Raw genomic sequence first — 18963 nt, 5'->3', positions numbered from 1 at the left:
GAAGTTGATTTCCGTTTCGTTTATTGTGGTGTTTCTTTATTCCCTTGCCTAGTTAGCTTAGATCTAAAGTTTCTCGATGTTTAAAGTGCTGAACCTCTCAATTCCGTGTACGTAACAAATTTCTTTAGGATAGATAAACAAGTACTGTTTGATCGGAAAGTAGATCGTTGCATGCAAAGCTTAGTTTTAATTTCTGAATCGTTCTTTCATGTTGACCAGTATGCAGAAGTCCAGTTTCAGTGTTTGATTTCAGATTTGATTTCTTAGTTTTGGATCTGTGTTTGTGAGTTGTTAATCTGAGTTTTCCATGTTGAATCTGGAATTGTTATCTGAATTTTGGAAGTTTTTGTTGAAGAAGATGATGTCTATTTCAATTGGAGGGGACCACTTACTTTTCGAGATGCTTTTGCTTTTGTCCTTCACTTTTAGTTAAGCCATGTCAGCCTAGTCATCAAACTTCCACTACACTCTGAATATTCTGTTTAGCCCAAAATAGAAACCCGGCCGCAACCACCACTACACCACCACCACCACAAGTTTTGGAGACGGAGAGACCCCAACCAGAGGCCATACATTCGAAGGCCGAACCAGCCACCAGCGTAGCAGAAACAACCGCCGCAGACAAACCTGAAGAGGAGGCAGATCTGGCGGCGGGTTTGGAACTCTTGGCTGTAAGCGAACTGAGGTTAGACTCTGTTGTTGAGGGGGAAACCTCTAATTTGGCTGATAAATCAGTTGGTGTGTCTGTGGGGGAAACCCCGGTGGATGTTATTTCTGGGGTTATTGCTAGTATTTCTGAGGGGGAAACCCCTGTTACTGAGGAGTTAGGGGAGGGGACAGCCCCTGGTGTTTATGAGAATGTTGAGGGAGGAGAAGCCCTAGAAGAATTTGGGGGCGATGAGGCCCAAATTTCTGAGAAAAACATTGGTGAGGGGAGGATCCCTGAAAAGGCTATGGGTACTGAAGCCCACAATGAAGGAGATTCGGTTGGGGTGGAAACCCCTATTTACATCACGGGGGCAAACCCCTTTGATGTCTGAGGAGGGAGAAGCCCTCGTTACTGAAAATGTACAGGAACCCGCTGAGGGTGGGGTTAATCTCATGATAGATTTGACAGATGTCCCAGAGGGGACGATTTCACCGATGAATGCAAGGGAAGCCCGTAGACAAGCCCGCCGGAGCTTGTTAGATGAAATTGACGATACGGGAAGGGAAGCGCTGGGTCCAGACACCGCAGCGGAGGAAAAGGACAACTATCCCAGACCCGGTGGTGGGGAGGGTGACGAAGAAGGACGCCGCCATGCGGCAGACAGAAAAAGGAAGGGAAAGCAGGCCGCTACTTCCTCGACCAAGAAAGCAAAAGGGAAGTCCGTTGAACCCTCTCTTCCTCCACCTGCTAAGGTACCATACGCTGCTGGGTCCAGAGACTCCGAAGATGAATAAGAAGATGAGCTCAATTTTGAGCCTACAGAAATCTGGATTACCAAGGAATTACTGGAAGCTGTGAGAAAGTTCACTGACCCAAAACGTGGAGCGACGTACAAAGAGAAGAGTGTCGTGGGAAAGTATGCTAAGTCCGGGAAGATGTATGACCCAGAGGAGTTCAAGGAGATTGCGTCCAACGACGAATTTCGGGAATACATAGATGCAATCGGTTTTGACTGGCTGCTCAAGCACAACACCTTTGAGGTTCCGATAGCTTTAGCACGGGAATTCTTTTCGACCTTCCGGTTTAAGTCCACCACTGACTTGGATGCTGACTCCATTAACTTCCGCCTCTTCAGTGAAGAGCACGAGATGAGCATCAGAGAGTGGACTCTCCGGATGGGTTTGCTGACACATACACAGGATGACGAAGGTTTGTGGAACGAGAGAATGGTAGGTCCACCTAAATTCATACCCGGTTTCAAGACGCAGAGTGCTTGGGAGTTTGTTACCCACCCAAGAGTGGGTCAGTTTAAGATCAGCTTTTCGAAAGCCCATCACATCAAGGACAAAATCCTGCGATTTGCCCAGACGTTCATTAGCTATAACCTGATGGGCACCGCCAACAACGCCTTGACAACCCCCGACCTATATTTTACTTGGTGTATGGCCAAGGGGGTCTGTGTCCATCTAGGCTATTGGCTTGCCCAAGCTTGTCACCAAGTAACTGCCAACCCTTCTAGGCACCTATACACATGCCATCTCCTAGGTGCTTATCTGCAGCGCAACGTGATCATGAAGATCAACAAAGCTTGCCGAGATGTGGAAATGTGTCTACCCCGGAGGTTTTCAATATGGATTACTTCTTCAACAAGGGGTTGCTAATCACGCATGGAAAGGAGGTATGTTTTTACGATGTTGGCAAGTCAGAGGCGCAGGCGAAACAGGAGCCGGATGTGGTGGACGTAAAAGCAAGTATGGAGGCAGGAGCCCAGATTGAAGTGGAAGAAATGAGGAAGGAAGTAGGATGGATGAGGTCAGAAATTAAAATGGTTAGAGAGGAAATTCTGGCCCTACGGGGTAAAGGAAGTGACAATGTCGAGGTTGAGAGAGTACGGAAAGAGGTCGTAGGAGTGAGAACGGAGGTAGACGAAATGAGAATGGAAGTCAGGGAGGGAATCATGGCCCTCAAGGGGCGTATTACTTATCTGGTGGCAACGCCATCCCGGTACACTGATAGGATGGCAGAAGCCGTCTCACTAATGATGATGATGACGAAGTGGTTTCGTGAGAGATTCCCTGACGCACCGAAGTCGCTTTCTGGACCTGGCAGCGTTTCCAAATCACCGGGTCCATGAAGTATATCTGTTCAGAAACCCCCTCAGGCGTCGAAGCCCTTGACTATCCCATCCTCTACTAGACCGATGATCGTGAAGAAGACAGTCCCCAGACCGAGTGAGACAGAGAAGGAGACGCCAGAATCTCCGGCGAAGAAGAAAGCTAAGGTGACCGAACCATCCGCCCCGCCCAAGTCTGGCTCCCGCGGGGGCCAGACCCCAAATTGATTCCCCCAAACCGAGTAACTTTTTCTTTGTCTTTTCTTTTCTTTTTCCTTTTTTGTTTGTGTTTATGTGTGCCAGCATGCTTCGTTTTTGTTTATATGTGTTGTACCTTCCCACACTTAGCCCAATCTTTGGTCTAAGTGTGAGAAGGGGTTGTTCTGTTTTTGCATGCCTTGGTTTTGTATGTTGCTCCTTCTCCCACTTAGCCCGATGTTCGGTCTAAGTGTGAGAAGTTTGCTTTGTCTGTGCGTTTTGTTTGTGTTTAATGTTTATGTCTGCTGTTCATACTTCCCTTTTTCCCCCCTTCACAAGGATATCTTGGGGACAAGCTTGAGTGAAGTGGGAGGGGGTGGGAGTAAGTACTGTGTGTGTTTTTGTGTCTTAGAGTCTTTAGGTATAGCTTAGGTGTAATGGTTGTTTTTGTGTTTGTATGTTGCATGAGCTAGTGGAGATAATAACGCAAAATTCCCTTAGCTAGAGCGATTGAAGAAAGAATACAGGTCAACTTTGATGCCTTTTTCCTTAATAAACTAAAAGCGGTCCGAATGAAGTAAGGACGATAGAAAATGTCTTAGATAACCTAGCTGTGCAGCCCTACTATGAGAGCGAGTTATAAGCCTAAACACTTTGAGCTAACATGTAAAAAATGGGTCACCACTTGATGCTTAGGGAGTAGAGTATAAAGGAGAAAAATGGGTTATGGAGGAATAAGTTGGACAAAGTCCAGAAAAAAGGAGGTATAAGCTGGACGAAGTCCAGGGGAAGAATAAAATAACAAATCGGAGGTATAAGCTGGACGAAGTCCAGGGGGGAAATAGAAAAAAAAGGGAAAAAGAAGATTAATTACCTAAGGGCAGGAAGTAAAAATTACCTGACCCAGGAATGAAAAAAATATATAGAAAAAAAGGGAGACGATAAAAAGGAGAAACTCTCATAACCCGACGCATCAGTGGTGTAACTTTAACTTTGGAGCGTTTTGATCCTAACATCCCTGGTGAGGAATGAGTGACCGAGCGAACCTAACCGCTGGGAAATCAATAGGCTATCTTGACAAACTGACGGACCGTTTAGGTAGCAGAAGGAAGGGGGAGGATTTGAAAACTGTAAACGATCGGAGAGAACTTGAGCTTGTGGGGACAGTGGCCGAAAAGTTGAAACTAGTGCATGCTTATCTGTTGTGTTTTGTTTTTCTCTTTGTGTGATGTTTTCTTTTATGAGTCTGTAGTTGTCTAGGTCTAGGAGTCTGTTCTTTGTTAGTGTCTTGTATATAGAGTTGTACTTGGGAACCGTGCATTGAAATTCGCCTTATTCCTTTTTCTTGTCTTTCATGCTTGAGGACAAGCATGGTTTAAGTTTGAGCAGTTTGATAAGGCTAATTTCATGTATAGGTCTAGGGGATAAATCCGTGAATTTGCTGGGTCTAACACATGTTTTAAGCCAGGTGTATAGAAGAAATTCGCCAGGTCCAGGAAAAGAAGGAGGCAATCACACGCCCGAAGAAACTGGCGAATAAGTGAACATTGTGAAAGAAATTGCAAGACGGAGTAAATCTCAGAACTGAATGGTAGAATAGAGATTTCTACGAAGGTTCTAGAAGATTATGTCTGTGTCTATAAAAGGAAGGATGCATGCATTCTGGAGGGACCTTCTCGGTGGAGGCCTCACTAACAGTCTGCAGCTAGCTCACTTTTCTATACACTTGGGGTCTTAGAGGGAAATTCAGGGGTTTCGCACTTGGGTTCACCCTTAGCTTTCATACATTTGTTGTTGGGTTGTAACACCGTCCTGTTGAGGGCGAAGAAACAAGCTCCACTTTACTGCTTTCATATTTCGTATTTCACCGAGCTTCGCTGTTCGAAGCTCAGCCTTCCGATTTCGCCGAATATTTCTGAACTTATGCAGGTTAATGGTTGAATCTGGGTGATCGAAGTTTGCTGGTGGTTGAATCGGAGATTTAAGTTTGGTGTTGTTGCTAAGTTGTGTGCGATTGCTGGAAATTGGAGTTGATCGGAGTAGATCTGTTAGATCGGAAGTTAAGGAGTGGAATCTAGTTGTTGTTGGTTTCGGATTGCTTAGATCCGAAGTGGATTAAGCGTTCGACGTGAGATCTGAGCAGAGTTGGTTTATTTTTATGCCTAGTCTTCGAGTTTTCATTTCGCTTCGTCTAGTATACGTAGATCTGCGTTATTTCCGGCTTGTCAAAAGTTTCCGACGACCAAACTTTTACATTTTGTTCGAATCTGGGTATGTGCTCTGTTTACTTCATCTTCGTGTTTAAATCCGTTCAAGAAAAGCATGCCGTAGTTAGTTATTTTCTCAGTCAGTTATTTGCAGCTTTTCTGCCGTACTCGCTATTTCTGGGTCATGGTCTCCACTGTTAGTTGTTTCCTGTCTAGCTAAATTAGGTAGTCGTTTACACGGTCTAGGAAGTGAATTTAATATATCGAAGTCTTGATGATGTTTGGTCTCAGCATGTTTACAGCTTTCTAGGTCTAGTGTTTACATTTCCTGCCCTGGTCTAGTAGTAGTTATATCTCAACCCTGTTTGCGTGGCAGCTGCCGCCTTTGTTAAGAGTCTCTAAATGCTTTCTTACGTATCCATCTTCGTGGAATCGACCCCTGCTTCTCTATACTAATCCATAGTATTCGGGTTGAGGGATCTTTGAAGGAGAGTTTGTGTGTACAACGACAGAGTATTCCTTATTACATTGAGTTCCTAGACCAAGTGATCTAGTGGATTCATAGGACTTGGTGTCTCGACCTAGCATCGCATTTTCACAATAAATGAAAACACATAACAAACTCTGCCCATCAATACTCATAATTCTTTCATTTTAGAATAGAGACTATAAGTAGTTTTTTTATCTAGTAAAACCATATATCAATTTCTATGGTTATAAATTTCACAAAAAACCATATATCTAATCAATTTTCATCCAGCTTTTCACGATCCTTTCATTTAAAACATACTCCCGCCATTTAAAAACATAGTCTCAATTGTGGACGGCACGAGTTTTATTGAGAAATTTGTAAAGTAAAAGAAAAGGGGAGAAAAAATAGATAAAGTAAGAGAGATGTGGAGAAAAAGTTGGTAAAGTATGAGGAGGGGGAGAAAAAGAGAAAAAAAGTATAAAGGAGAAACTTTCCATATTTAGAAATGGGAACAAAATGAGACTATTTTTTGTGGGCGGAGTGAGTAACAATTTAGACAACAAACCCCATTTTAACCTCCTCACACTTGGATCATACTTGTCCCAAGTATGTGGTTGGACTTTTCACTCAATTGCTAGTTTAGGTCACTCCCCTCTACTTTCTACACACACACTAACTAAAACAAAACATAACACAAAGACATTTACTAAACACAAACACACACAACGACTCGAGAAACACATGAAAGACAAACCAAGCAAGTTGTATGAAAAGCATAATGATATCCCCAAGAACCAAGCTCAAAACAGATTTTTAATGCATAATTTTTTTTAAAACATAATTATCTTCATCGAACAATGTGGTTCCAACCGTCAGTCTCATCAAGATGGTTAAGCACATATCAACAAGCAAAAGATTCACTCACTGGCCCTCTCTAATTGTAAGGACAATTCTCTCAAGAATAATGATGAAAATGCAATCAAGGAGATATCACTTTATCACATGTAGCTCAAGAGGGTCTTTTACGGGATGTAATGGGGCTTTGGACCATTTAAATATTGTCGGTTAGATCCTAGGGGTCCTAAGCTATTGAGTGTATTCAACAAAAACTTGTGCTTATTCTCCAAAAGGGTACTTAGAAACTCCAAACATAATCACCTATGATCAAACCAACACTAGAGAAGCACTTCATTTTCTTCTTTGTCTTCTTTTTTTTTTCTTTTTCTTCTTCGATCTACATCTACCTTCCTACACATTCCTTGCCATTTTCTCTTTGTTTTGCTTCCTTCCTCTTTTTCTGTTTTCTATTTTTTTTATTTTGCTGTTTCTTTTTCTTCTCTTCTTTTTTTCTTTTTCTTCTTTTTTTTGGGTAGCCACTGTTTCTTTTTCTTTTTTGTTTGTGGGAGGTGGCAGATTTTTTTTTTGGAAGTTCACAACTACTTTCTCTTTCCCAAAAGGTGGTGATCATGTTGGAGCAACTAAGATCATTTATTTTACACAAAAGGGAAACCATTTTATAACTTGGAAAAAAAATGTGGGCTCAAGGTTTCAAAGAGGCAACTAGGGGTAGCTCTTTTTGGTTGATGTAATCACAAAGAATAAGGCTCAATTTGGCTTTTCCTAGTGCCCTCTATCTATGCCATAGTGACCAAGCGATATCAACTATCATGCAATGCAATGTCATTCCACGCTCGAAAACATGTAGAAAGTGTTCTACTTTGAGGCTTTGAACCTTACCATTTATGGGTTTTTATGCAAGTGATAGTGCTTCACATTTCCATCGTACTCAACTTCATTCAATCAAAACCACAAGTTCTTGAATAGATTTTTCAAAACAAAGCAAGTCATGTTTATTTTTTTTACTACGATTCAATAGGGGGATCATTACCAAATCATGCATCAAGGCTTGGGAAAAAGATAAAACACGGCACTTTACAAAAACGACACAACACAACACGACCGAACAACAAAACAAACCCCCTCCTCACACTTAGACCTTGCTTGCCCTCAAGCAAGTTTGGTTAAAATGTTGGAAAAGGAAACACATCACATAAAACTTAAAAAACCAAGAACAACACACAAGAATCCCACATCCTCACACTTGGGCATTGCTTGCTCGAGAGCAAGTAGACCAAGTGTTTAGAGAGAGATTACTAACAACACGAAATACAATTACAAAGGCCGGCAAGGCCACAAAACATGCAAAACAAGGCCGACAAGGCCACAACACCAAAAAACTTTAAGTAAACACATACATCACACATACAACATATATATACAACAAATAAAAGAGAGGGTTGGATAGAAATCACCTCCCCCGCACAAAGCAGGGGGTACGGGCTGATGTGGCAGGTGGTAGCGGAGCTAGTACAGTTGCCTCCTTGGATTTCGATCCTAGGCTCATGTGCTGGCTTGGTAGTTCCTTCAGCTTCGACTACTTTACCCACTATGGCATCCAGACTGCCCAGCTCAACAAACTGGGCAGGATACATGTGTTCTTCCGAAAAAGCATCGTCGAATCTTGCTTTCCAATCCTTCCAAGTAGATGCATTCAACTTTCTTTTAGGATCCCTATAGAGTTTGGAACTTTTCTCTAAACTCATGTAAATCATCAAAACATTGGGGCTTATACACAACATATTGTCAACCGAGGTTCAACCGATCACCTCCTTATACCTCTTCAAAGCTTTGATTGGCTTGTCCTCTCGACTCTCGTCCAGGATACTATTGCTGATCATGGGAATGATCTCATTTTCTTCCAAAAATTTGAGGTTGGAAGGAAATGCATTCAGCTCCAATTTAGGTAGATGAATCTCCAAATGTAGCAACTCTTTCTCCACTCTTGGACTCGGCAGTTCATTCTGAATGGGAATTTTCTTTGGATCGGAGAGTTTACATCTCTCAGGTGGGTTTGTGTGATTCCTCTTGTTGCACCAAGTCATTATTTCAGCCTCTATCTCCTCACTACTAAGCCTTTGAGTGCTGAACAACTTGCATTTATTAAGTTCTTCGAGCTCAACTTGTTATTCAATGAATGGCAATTGATACATATCTTGCAACAACTCGGCTTCAAAAAAGTCAGGACCTTTCAACTCATTGATCAACTTCTCACATTGGCCATTTTCCAACTTACTATTGATGATAACAGGTGGAGTGTCATTTTCCCCAAAGTAGGCATGTTTGAGGTTAGTGGGCAGTGGCGTCAACTCCAATTTAGGTGACCGAACATCCAATGGTACCAATTCATCTTCTGCCCTCAAACTAGGCAGATTGCACTGACTGGGCAGTTCGTCTGGATTGGGCAGGTTACTGGCAGATTTTGCACGCTCCAATTTGTTGCACCACTTCATGATGGCCGCCTCTGGTCTCAAATGCAAGGGTGTCGGCCCATCGGGTTGAATGATGATGTTCACTTCAATCTCATCATCGCTATCCTCTTCATCTTCAAACCAAGCAGTCTCCTGACTTGGGCAGTGTGTTGCACTGGGAAATCTGAGCCCATGTTCCAATGATTCCCTTGGTCCGTTGTTTAGTTATTGTCGAATGAAGCTTTCAACTCTTTCCCGGACCTAAAGGTAATCTGATTAAGAATCTTCTTCCTTGGTGGTTGCACTTGAGCCGGAATTCCTCCACCATTCCCACGCATATCATTGATGGATGTCGCCAATTGTGTCATTGGCGTGCAAGATGATCAAGACTAATCATTTGCTCATATTGATCATCTTGCATCTCATGCACCACACTGTAATTGTCCATCAAGTTTCTTTGCATGAGTTGGACCTTCATATTGTTTGTTCTTGCATCTTATGCACCACACTAAGTTGGACCTTCATATTGTTCATCTTGCATCTCATGCACCACACTGAGTTGAATTGTCCATCAAGTTTCTTGTGGCCGGAAACACGGAGAGAAATCACTTTGATCCGGAGGCCAATAAACATGATTTCCATCGGACTCTTGGAAAGCTTGGTAATGTACTTGTGGTGTTGGACCTTCATATTGTTCGTTCAGATTGGTCCATTCAAAATAGGAGTAATCACCCCATCCATGATCGTAAGGATCTGTGAAATAATCCATGTTGCCCTTTAATGGCTCACCACTCTCATCATTGTCTCTTGAATTGATTTCCTCCAAACCTTCTGACTCTTCAAACTGGCCATTCTGTGGAACTGGACAATTCGAAGAACTGCCCTGCTTATCTTCTCAAACCACCTTCCTCACGCAGACTCTTCGTCGTCTTCACAATTTCCATATCGAACAGAAAATTTGGGGAAGAGGACCTGCTTGAAACTAAAAAATAAAATAAGAAAAAGAGAAAAAACAACAACAACAAAAACAAGTCAAAAACTATATACACTAAGTGTAGAAAAACATAACAAGACAACAACACCGTTCCCCGGCAACGGCGCCATCTGAAAGGACGGGATTTTACACGCGTGTCGTAGGCACGTGTTCTTCCTATTCAACAATACTTTACGTTCCCACTTCCCAAAAATATTATTAATTAGTATGTGGTAAGTCGGATGTCGATCCCACGAGGAACGGTCGTATCTGTTATGTATTTCAACACTTAAGAGTTTGGCGATGCCGCCACGCTTTAATTTAGGAGGGAAAGAAAATTTAACTACAGAAACTAACCCATACTTACGAACATGGTGGGAACAAAGTAGAAAATAAAGTAAAAGTAAGCAAACAATGAACTTGAGACAAAGCAAATAAACTGACACGTAAACTGGGAGTAAACTGGACAAGTAAATAAACTGGGCAACTTAGCAGCAAAAACAGAACAGTGGCGAGAAAAATGACAACACTTTGTAAAATAGCACTTTCGGGAATGAAAGGAACAAGGGGAAAGGAACCAGATTTTTTCACGAAAATTACTAAGTAAAAGAAGCAAAAAGAACTAAGTAAAGGCTGCTAAATAAATTCTAAGTGTTCACACCTAAATGAAAGCTAGAGAAGCTATTTTTACTAGGAAAGAGACATTTAAAAAGTAAAACCTAAAGCCTACCTAACTATCTACTTTGGAGACTTCCTAGGGTGGCTAAGCTGACATGAAAAGCATGGGAGAGAGTTTAAAGCTGATTTTGGAGGCTCCATGTCAAAGAGTGAAAAGACATTGTACTAGTTGCCTCCTTCAAGCTATTAACCTATGGTCAAAAGTAGTTTGCAATTAAACTAAACTAAGAGTAAAAGGATTAGCACTTTGAAATCAGATTTTTGGGTTCCTAAATACACTAAGGCACGAAAACATGAGTAAAGAAAGGACTAAATTGCTGCTACACACTTAACTATGCTAGAGAAACACAAGATCAACAATTAAACTACCTAAACATGCATTGAAAACACCAAACTAAAAGCTGAAACATAAAGACTCATTGAAGAAGATAAAGAAAGCATAAGAACACTTAAACATGGTGGAAGAACAACCAAGAACCGAGTTCATCAAACTCATGCAAAATCATACGAAAATGACATGCGACGAGGCGCCGAAAACACACAACACATGGTTTTCTAACTCCTTCGCCACGTTTGTTAACCATAAACTAACTAAGAAAAAGCTTGAGAAACTGATTTTAAAAGCTTGAAAGAAGTTTTAACTAAACAAGAACATAACCAACACTAGAATTAAACAACAAGCTAAAACCGGAAATCAAACAAGAGCTAAACTTAAAGCACATTAAATACACAAACACTTAGAGTAATAACTACTTGAAATAAGCTTCTAAAACAAGAACAAAAACAACAAATAAGAGTAATAAAGGTGCAAAAGAACTCCACAAGTTAAGAACAAACAACTAGAGAAAATAAACACTACTACTAAATTACTAGTACTTCAACCCATGATGAACAATGATCTTGGCAGCCTTGAGTTTGAAATCTCTCTTCTTAAGGAAGAGAGAAAAGTTCCTACAGAGAGAAATAAAACTAAACTAAACTAAAGAAAGTGATAAAGTGGGTAGTGGTTCTTGGAAAGTTAAGTACTTTTAATACATATATCCAATAAAAGATATTTCCCCTTCTTTTTAACTCCCCAAGGGCTAATATGGGCGTGTGTAGCAAGTGGGACATATCCTTTATAAGTGTGTGGAAGTGGCTTTAGTCATTTTTCCCGTCAGGTTCAAACTGGCCAGTTCAACAGCTTGGACAGTTTGGGTCTTTTTTCCCTTCTTCCTTCACTTTCTTCCATTTCTTCTCATTTTGCCCACTTTCTTGCATGTTTTCCTTTTCACGCCTTCATTAAGCAACTTCCGAACTTAATGATCCATTCCCTGCCAAAAAGCATCTTTTTCATGCAAATATTCAACTAATAAGTGCGAACAGTGATCAAATCCGAGTGACGAAAACTAGCCTATCAAGGACGTTTCACTATAATTGAGTCATTTCTATTTCAATATACAGTAGCAGTAATAATTAACACAATATTTTATTTTCTTATTTTATTCTCTCGTGTAATACTTTGTTTTCTCTTACTTTATATATTTCCACTTAATATAGGAGTAATAAATAGTATATCTTTTTAATAATCTCTGTACAGAAAAAAGAAATGCATCAACTATGATGTAAAGAAGGAAATACTAGTATCATTTAAACTTAGGATCCGTTCGCTTGACCCGAAATGGGCATAAATGATATAAATCATTTTTTATTATGGGCATTCGTTGTACTTGATTCGTGGGCGCATAACACCATCAATTGCCAAGTCACGCACTGTTTGAGGCATAAATGACTAAATTCAAAAGTTTGATTAGGCGGTGATCTTAATTGCAGCCTCGAGAACCACACCCCAAGTTTAATAGCAATTTCCCCCAAGTACCCCCTCCATCCTCTCTGCCTTTCTATTTCCTCTCTCATTCTTCCCAAATGAAAAATGTCGGAGCCCTAGCAGAATGAACGATTCGACGATTGGCAAATACCTCTATCCGATCATCCTGCATCATCACTGAAATTGACGATCCCCACAAGGAGCACTTGGAAACCCACGGAAATTTATCCGTTGTCTGCGAAGGAACTGCCAGAGTTGACTGTTTTCTTGCGGAGTGTTCAAAGCGTTGCAGATCGGGAGTCCGCTAAAATAAAAAGTACGTTGACCATGTGGTATAAAGTATGATTCGTTTACTTCGGTTTACTTCATCTTGACTGGCCCGTTTGCTTTTTATACCATAGCTGCATCTGTAGTATGCTCACCCTCTTTGTTTGCGCCTTTGGATTATGTGACTGTTTTATAGTTTGCTGCTTTGAGTGATGTTTACTTTTGGATTATTCTCTGTGTGGTCTGTTCATGCGGCCCAATTTTAGGTGTTGACTACAAAACTTGGCTGTGAAACATTTGTGTTTTTTCATAATTATGGTTATTTTTTGTTTTTAACCCGATGGAGACTGCTATGGCTTACCGTCAATGGCTGGCAGTTGGTGGAGTTAGACCTGCATTTTTTTGAATCATTAAAGACATATACAGGATGAGAACGCCAACAATTAGGTACACCAGCATAGTTATGATGCTAGAGGACATCATGCAAATGTATCGGGATGAGACAATGATACTGGTGCATCGCTACCTCAACGGTCGAACGAAGCGTACGCGGCATAGGATACTGGAACACGCCAGGCGTTACAGCTTGATCAATAAGGTGCCCGCTCAACTAGAACACTTGGACAGACTCATCCATCTAACAGATACAGATTGCATAGATAGCCTCCGAATGGACCGCAATACGTTCGGAAAGCTTTGCCGCATCCTCCATGGTCGGGGTGGGTTACAGATTGGTAAGTGTCTGGGGATCGAAGAGCAAGTTGCGATTTTTCTTTGTGTTCTAGCGCATCACACCAAAAACCGTATAGTCCGTTTTAGTTTTACGCGTTCTGGGTCCACGGTGCCGTACTATGTTAATAAAGTTTTAGGTGTCGTGCTTAGCCTTCATGACATATTATTATCTGCGCCTATCCCCGTTCCCGATGATTCCATTGACCATAGATGGAAATGGTTCAGGGTTAGTCCAGTTGAACTCTAAACTTTGTTTTGGTGATGAGATAACCCGTTCTTGTTGTGATTGATGCATTTGTCATTGATTCTAGGGTTGTCTAGGTGCCCTTGACGGCACACACATCAGCATATTGGTGAGCAACTCTGACAAACTCCGTTATCGTACTCGTAAAGGGACTATTGCTACCAACGTGTTAGCCGCGTGCGACCGAGACATGCAGTTCGTGTACATCTTACCTGGGTGGGAGGGTTCGGCGGGTGATTCTCGTGTGCTAAGGGATGCCGTGTCTAGAAACAACGGCTTCAGGGTTCCACAAGGTAAATAGAAGCGGCCATATTTATTTCTTTCATAATTACAAAATTGTTTTTATGTGTAATACGACAGTGTATTATGTTTTAGAACGCTGGTCTAATGCCTCTTGTACTCTTTTGCAGGTTGTTATTATTTAGGCGACAATGCATACGCTAATAGCCCCGGATTCTTAACACCTTACAAAGGGGTCCGCTACCACCTCAAGGAATGGGGCGTTGGAGATCAAGCTCCACAGGAACCCAAAGAAATATTTAACATGCGCCACAGTAAGGCTAGAAATGTTATTGAGCGAGCCTTCGCAGTGCTGAAGATGCGTTGGGGGATTCTAAGAAGTCCATCATTTTACCCAATTCAAACCCAAATCAGGTTGATCATGGCTTGTTTCCTTCTACATAATTTTATTCGCCGTGAGATGGGTATCGATCCCATAGAAAAGACACTTCTATGTGATGCTGACTACAATGCAGAATGGTGAACCCTTTGTTGCACCCCACTGCGTAGACTACGGAGAACCATCCCAACAATGGACTGCAATGCGTGATACCATCGCCTTGGACATGTGGAATAGTAGATAGAATCAGACTACTTATATATGTGTGCTTGTTACGTACTTTATGCATCTGTGTACTGCAACCAACACCAAACTACTTGTTTGTTATCTGCTAGTTTTAGTTTATTTTGATTTCTTTGTTTAAATGCCATATTCCAATAATCTAGGTGTTGTCTCTCTCACAGCAAATGTTGCAACGCTTCGGAAAACTTGATGGCATTCCCGAGTGCATGTGTGGCTCGGGGAAGATGGTGCTGCGTTGTGCAGGTAAACAAGCAATTAACTCGGGTAGGTATTACCTCAAATGCCCGGAAGATCTCAACCACCCTGGATCATTTATGTGGTGTGATGAGTACATCAGAGGGAGGGATGAAAGGTCTACACTCGATGAGCGTGAAGCCACTTCACGATTGGGCAAGGATTTGGCTAATGCACCCGTTGGATCAGCCTCTGCCGCCCGACGTGACCACTGTTGCACCGTCAATGCAAAAGGAGATGTGTGTAACATCTTATTAATTGGATTTAGTGCGGTCGTGTTAGTTGTTGTGGGAATTTTTATCGGGAAGATAATTTAAAAACTATGCTCCTTACGAGTGCACCCCGAGCTATGGGCATTTTATATGACGGACTACCTAGTTTGTAAACATATATAATATCATCGCAAACCTTATGTTTCGTTAATGGATCTAGGCGCGTTGTATGTGATTTTCCAACTAAGTATTGCATTAAATCGTCACTTATGTATACTCGTGTTCGTAAAATTTTAACAAACCCCTACTTATCTATATTCACCTTTCCAAATAAAAGTGAATATAACTTGTACGATATGATGCCAAGACTTGAAGGCAAAAAAAAGAGGGGACGACTTGTAGGGAAAGAGAGACGAGGAATTGAGGAGATTGATAGAGCAATTGGATTAATCAAATTGGGCATATTAAAATCAAGAGGTGGGACGGTGCTGGAGATTGGAAAGAAAGAAATTGGGCATTCTTCTTTCTTCCTAATTTTTGTGAATTAATTTTCCATTGGCACCACTAATTTTATCACTTATCGATGCATTATCAATTAATAGTTGTGCAAAATTTAAATTATAATTCATTCCAGATGAATTCTCTGTTAATTATAATAAATTAGCCTTGCAACGAGAAACTTAAGATCGGGATGGAGCTCGAGGGACAAAGTGACAGAGTCTGTGAAGGAACGAATCCTAGCCTTAAGAAAATAAGAATTCCACTATTTAACAATATGAATAGCATTAACTTCATAGCCTCACTTCCGTAATCCAGTCAATCTCCATTAGCTGGCTTCATTTGGCTTTGTGCCCCCTTTAATAAGAGACGTAAAAGCAACATCCTCCCTGATGCAAATAGTGAGGAAAAATGTGATGAGGGTAGATAAATGTCAATCGATGTAATTAATGACAAACTATATATTTATAAAGGAGTTGCACATACACTATGCTATCCCAATCCTTTGTTCCTCAATTGTGCTTGCTAAGAAAATGATTATCCCTCCCCAAGCATCATACTTGTACTATGCAAACTGGTCGACGGAGTCCGACGAGATAGTGTTAAACACGATCATCAAGCTCAAGCAGGAAACAAGGTGGATGCTCCCCGACTTTCCATCTTGGTTCATGATGACAGCCCAATGGGAGCTGAAGTTGACTACCGGCAGCATGTTCACTGAGGCTGAGATCAAGCAGCGTATGGATTTCATGAAACTTTGGTTCAAAACTTTCAAGGGTGTGCAGATGGAGGGAGGTTTTTGGGACGTCGGGGCAAAGATCATCCATGCAAACGATGACATTTGGGAGAAGATTCTCAAGGTATGAAGGGCTCTAATTGTTATTTATGTAGGATTACATTTCTATTATATGTGAATACACTGCAGAAAACTCCGTTCGCGGGAGCATACTATCACCGGGACGAACCCCATTTCGCGAAGCTCGCCTGTTTGTACGGCTGGGACGATGTTAAGAAAGAAGGAGAAACTGAAGTCGTCATATCCGACCAGACTGTGAAGATCGATGTTGAAGTGGAGCCGAGTTGCTACGAACTTCCTGGCTGTTACACGGAGGTGAACTCACCCAATATTTTCCCAACCCGCTCAGTGCGTCGCAAGCTCTTTGTAGATGACGTGGAGACCCCTACTAATCGCGAATCATCGACTGAAATTGGCATATATTTCATTGAGAATGGCCCAAATGGCCAATTGGTCCCAAGGCTTGAGAGGGGAAGGGACTTGACTAGCAAACACGGAGCAGACAAAGCTGGCCCTTCAACACGGTCTCCAAACACGAGTTCGGCTGCTTCCAACTCTCCTAAGCAATGGTACCCGCATAACATCAGGCGTCCCCCGTTTTAGTATAGCTTCGTGGAGGGGATGTGTCCCCCACTTTTGGTAGGCAAAGGCAGATGTGTAAGCCGTATATTTTGTGGGCAACTTTAGGGGAAGTCTGTTTTGTATAGGCTCAGAAGCCTGGCTCATCTTCTATTTTGGTGTACGTAATATGGCTTTGTCTCTTTAGTTCTATTTTGATATGTAGTATGGTTTGCGTTTAAGTTGTTAATGAAGGAGTTCTGCATTCCAGCAACATCAATATGCATTGGAACACCTTCTATTTTGGTGTACGTAATATGGCTTTGTCTCTTTAGTTCTATTTTGATATGTAGTATGGTTAGCGTTTAAGTTGTTAATGAAGGAGTTCAGCATTCCATCAACATCAATATGCATTGGAACACATTGTTTAAAAACATCACGTAGCAATATCATAATATATGCACATAACTAGGTAGAATGTACATAGCTTGGATGCACATAGAACTACCAAAATGCACCTAATTTCAAACGATACCATAAGCTAATAAGAAACTATCAACAACCAAAAGTATGGGTCATAATTAAACGGCAAACTAACCAATTAGCCCATCAAAACACACAATACCCAATCCAGTCAAATCCCACTCTGTTTATCCTCGATTAGTTTCAACAAGTACCCAAGCCGAGCGCTCTCCTGCATACCCATGAAGATTTCCATCCGCTGCGGCTTATCGCCTAGTATGTTACAAAGTTCATACCTTTGGTTCAGCGTTAGACCGTCGACGTCACACAGCTTCGCAAACACATCTTGCCTAGCCTGCCCAAGATCAAACTCGTACCCGATCCTCGCCAAAATCATCTCCAAGCGAGAGTTTGTATCAGTGTGCAAATTTGCGAGGAACTCCATCAGTGCAGCGTCCGAGCCGTCGAGTTTGCGTTTCTTGCTTGCGTTGGACGTGTTAACTGAAGTTTGTTTTCCACTATTCCCCGAGCTCATGTCATGATTACCGAAGGGCTGTGATGAAGGTATTGCTTTGTCGGCTTCAATGTCATCGAGGCTTGGATGATAGTCATTTTCATTAACCTCACTGTACGTGCCTGGCTGGCCACGCCGAAAGGCCTCCGCCGCATCACTTATCTGCTCAGCCCCACCACCACACGCACGGTCCTTGCCGAAAATCACCTTCCACGTTTCCCACAACGGCCACGACTTATGCCGCATAAATTTGGCTTCCTTATCGGCCTACAATAGTGGGTACAAGAAGAGTCAGTAGACAATGAAACAGAGCATCAATGATCAATTACAAATATTAGGACGCCTTACCATAACAATGGCTTCCCACTGATCATCATCGCATTCAATCCGGTACTCGTTGTCTGAGTTGAACCCCACACCACTCCTACTAAGTATATTCCTGAGGCTTTGGTAACTCTTCTTCCAGGCAGTGAGCTTCGAATTCACGTGAGGAGTGCCCTTGATGTCCGTGTTGGGGAATTCCTGACGGATAGCATCCTCAATCTTCCCTAAATACTCAGCCCGGAAGCCATTGTCGGATTTCCAGCCTCTAGAGACCAAGGCGAGCAAACAGGCAGCGAAGATTTCTTCCTCTCGAACTGTCCAACTCCTACGGGAGCGATCGCCCTTTCGAAATTTCCGTCGAGGATTCGGTGGGTTAACTACAATCAAAGTTACACATCGATCAGGAAGCAATAATGTAACACATCAAACCAACATAAATCCTAGAAATAGAAGGTAGACGGACAGAACATAGAACCAACCGTCAAAGAGAGTTCCGGTTGAGCGGACAACATTTCCCCATGACCCGTCCACCATAATGTCTACAACAAACAACAGTAGACTAGTTATGATCTTAACAAAACAAAGTGGTCTGATGCTTTCTATGAATGAAGTTATAAGTTCAAAACTCCACCACAACGCAACATCCAAACTGATCGGAGAATTATAACTTCTACAAAACAAACTGAACTGAGTGATGAGACAGAGAGATACCTCTTAATGCAGCTCCACTAAGATGAAAGAATGTGGATTAATGCTGATGGAAGCTGGCTATTTGAATTGCAGTGAATCGGCCAAATTGCCGCCTGTAATTTCGTTATCGGGGGGAGTTCAGTTCGTTTGAATTTTTGGAGGACG

The 18963-nt window shown here is 41.9% G+C and overlaps 3 protein-coding genes across 6 annotated transcripts; 2 read left to right on the top strand and 1 right to left on the bottom strand.

The window, feature by feature from the left end:
* The first annotated feature begins 12344 nt into the window (after nt 1–12344).
* Nucleotides 12345–15167, top strand: LOC121762826 (protein ALP1-like). 3 transcript variants are annotated; one of them, XM_042158833.1, is made up of 5 exons: nt 12349–12721; nt 13050–13630; nt 13716–13941; nt 14059–14302; nt 14672–15167. In XM_042158833.1, exons 2-5 carry the CDS (start codon nt 13100–13102, stop codon nt 15000–15002), a joined length of 1332 nt encoding a protein of 443 aa, XP_042014767.1. In that variant the 5' UTR covers nt 12349–12721; nt 13050–13099; the 3' UTR covers nt 15003–15167. The 3 variants fall into 3 exon arrangements, with proteins under 3 accessions (XP_042014768.1, XP_042014767.1, XP_042014766.1); XM_042158832.1 differs by having other exon boundaries at nt 12350–12721; nt 13099–13630; XM_042158834.1 differs by having other exon boundaries at nt 12345–13406.
* Nucleotides 15168–15933: 766 nt separating this feature from the next.
* Nucleotides 15934–17124, top strand: LOC121761570. The gene is made up of 2 exons (XM_042157207.1): nt 15934–16314; nt 16380–17124. Exons 1-2 carry the CDS (start codon nt 15988–15990, stop codon nt 16851–16853), a joined length of 801 nt encoding a protein of 266 aa, XP_042013141.1. The 5' UTR covers nt 15934–15987; the 3' UTR covers nt 16854–17124.
* A 76-nt stretch (nt 17125–17200) lies between these two features.
* LOC121761568 lies at nt 17201–18960 on the bottom strand. Of its 2 annotated transcripts, none has more exons than XM_042157206.1 (4): nt 18820–18960; nt 18588–18647; nt 18133–18485; nt 17201–18051 (listed from the first exon to the last, which is right to left on the bottom strand). In XM_042157206.1, exons 2-4 carry the CDS (start codon nt 18640–18642, stop codon nt 17443–17445), a joined length of 1017 nt encoding a protein of 338 aa, XP_042013140.1. In that variant the 5' UTR covers nt 18643–18647; nt 18820–18960; the 3' UTR covers nt 17201–17442. The 2 variants fall into 2 exon arrangements, with proteins under 2 accessions (XP_042013140.1, XP_042013139.1); XM_042157205.1 differs by lacking the exon at nt 18820–18960 and adding an exon at nt 18740–18767.
* Between the last annotated feature and the right edge of the window lie 3 nt (nt 18961–18963).

This window comes from Salvia splendens, chromosome 13 (assembly GCF_004379255.2).
Source record: "Salvia splendens isolate huo1 chromosome 13, SspV2, whole genome shotgun sequence".
Classification (NCBI taxonomy): domain Eukaryota; kingdom Viridiplantae; phylum Streptophyta; class Magnoliopsida; order Lamiales; family Lamiaceae; genus Salvia; species Salvia splendens.
Note: the sequence above shows the minus strand (reverse complement) of the source record. Positions and strands in the feature narration are given on the sequence as shown.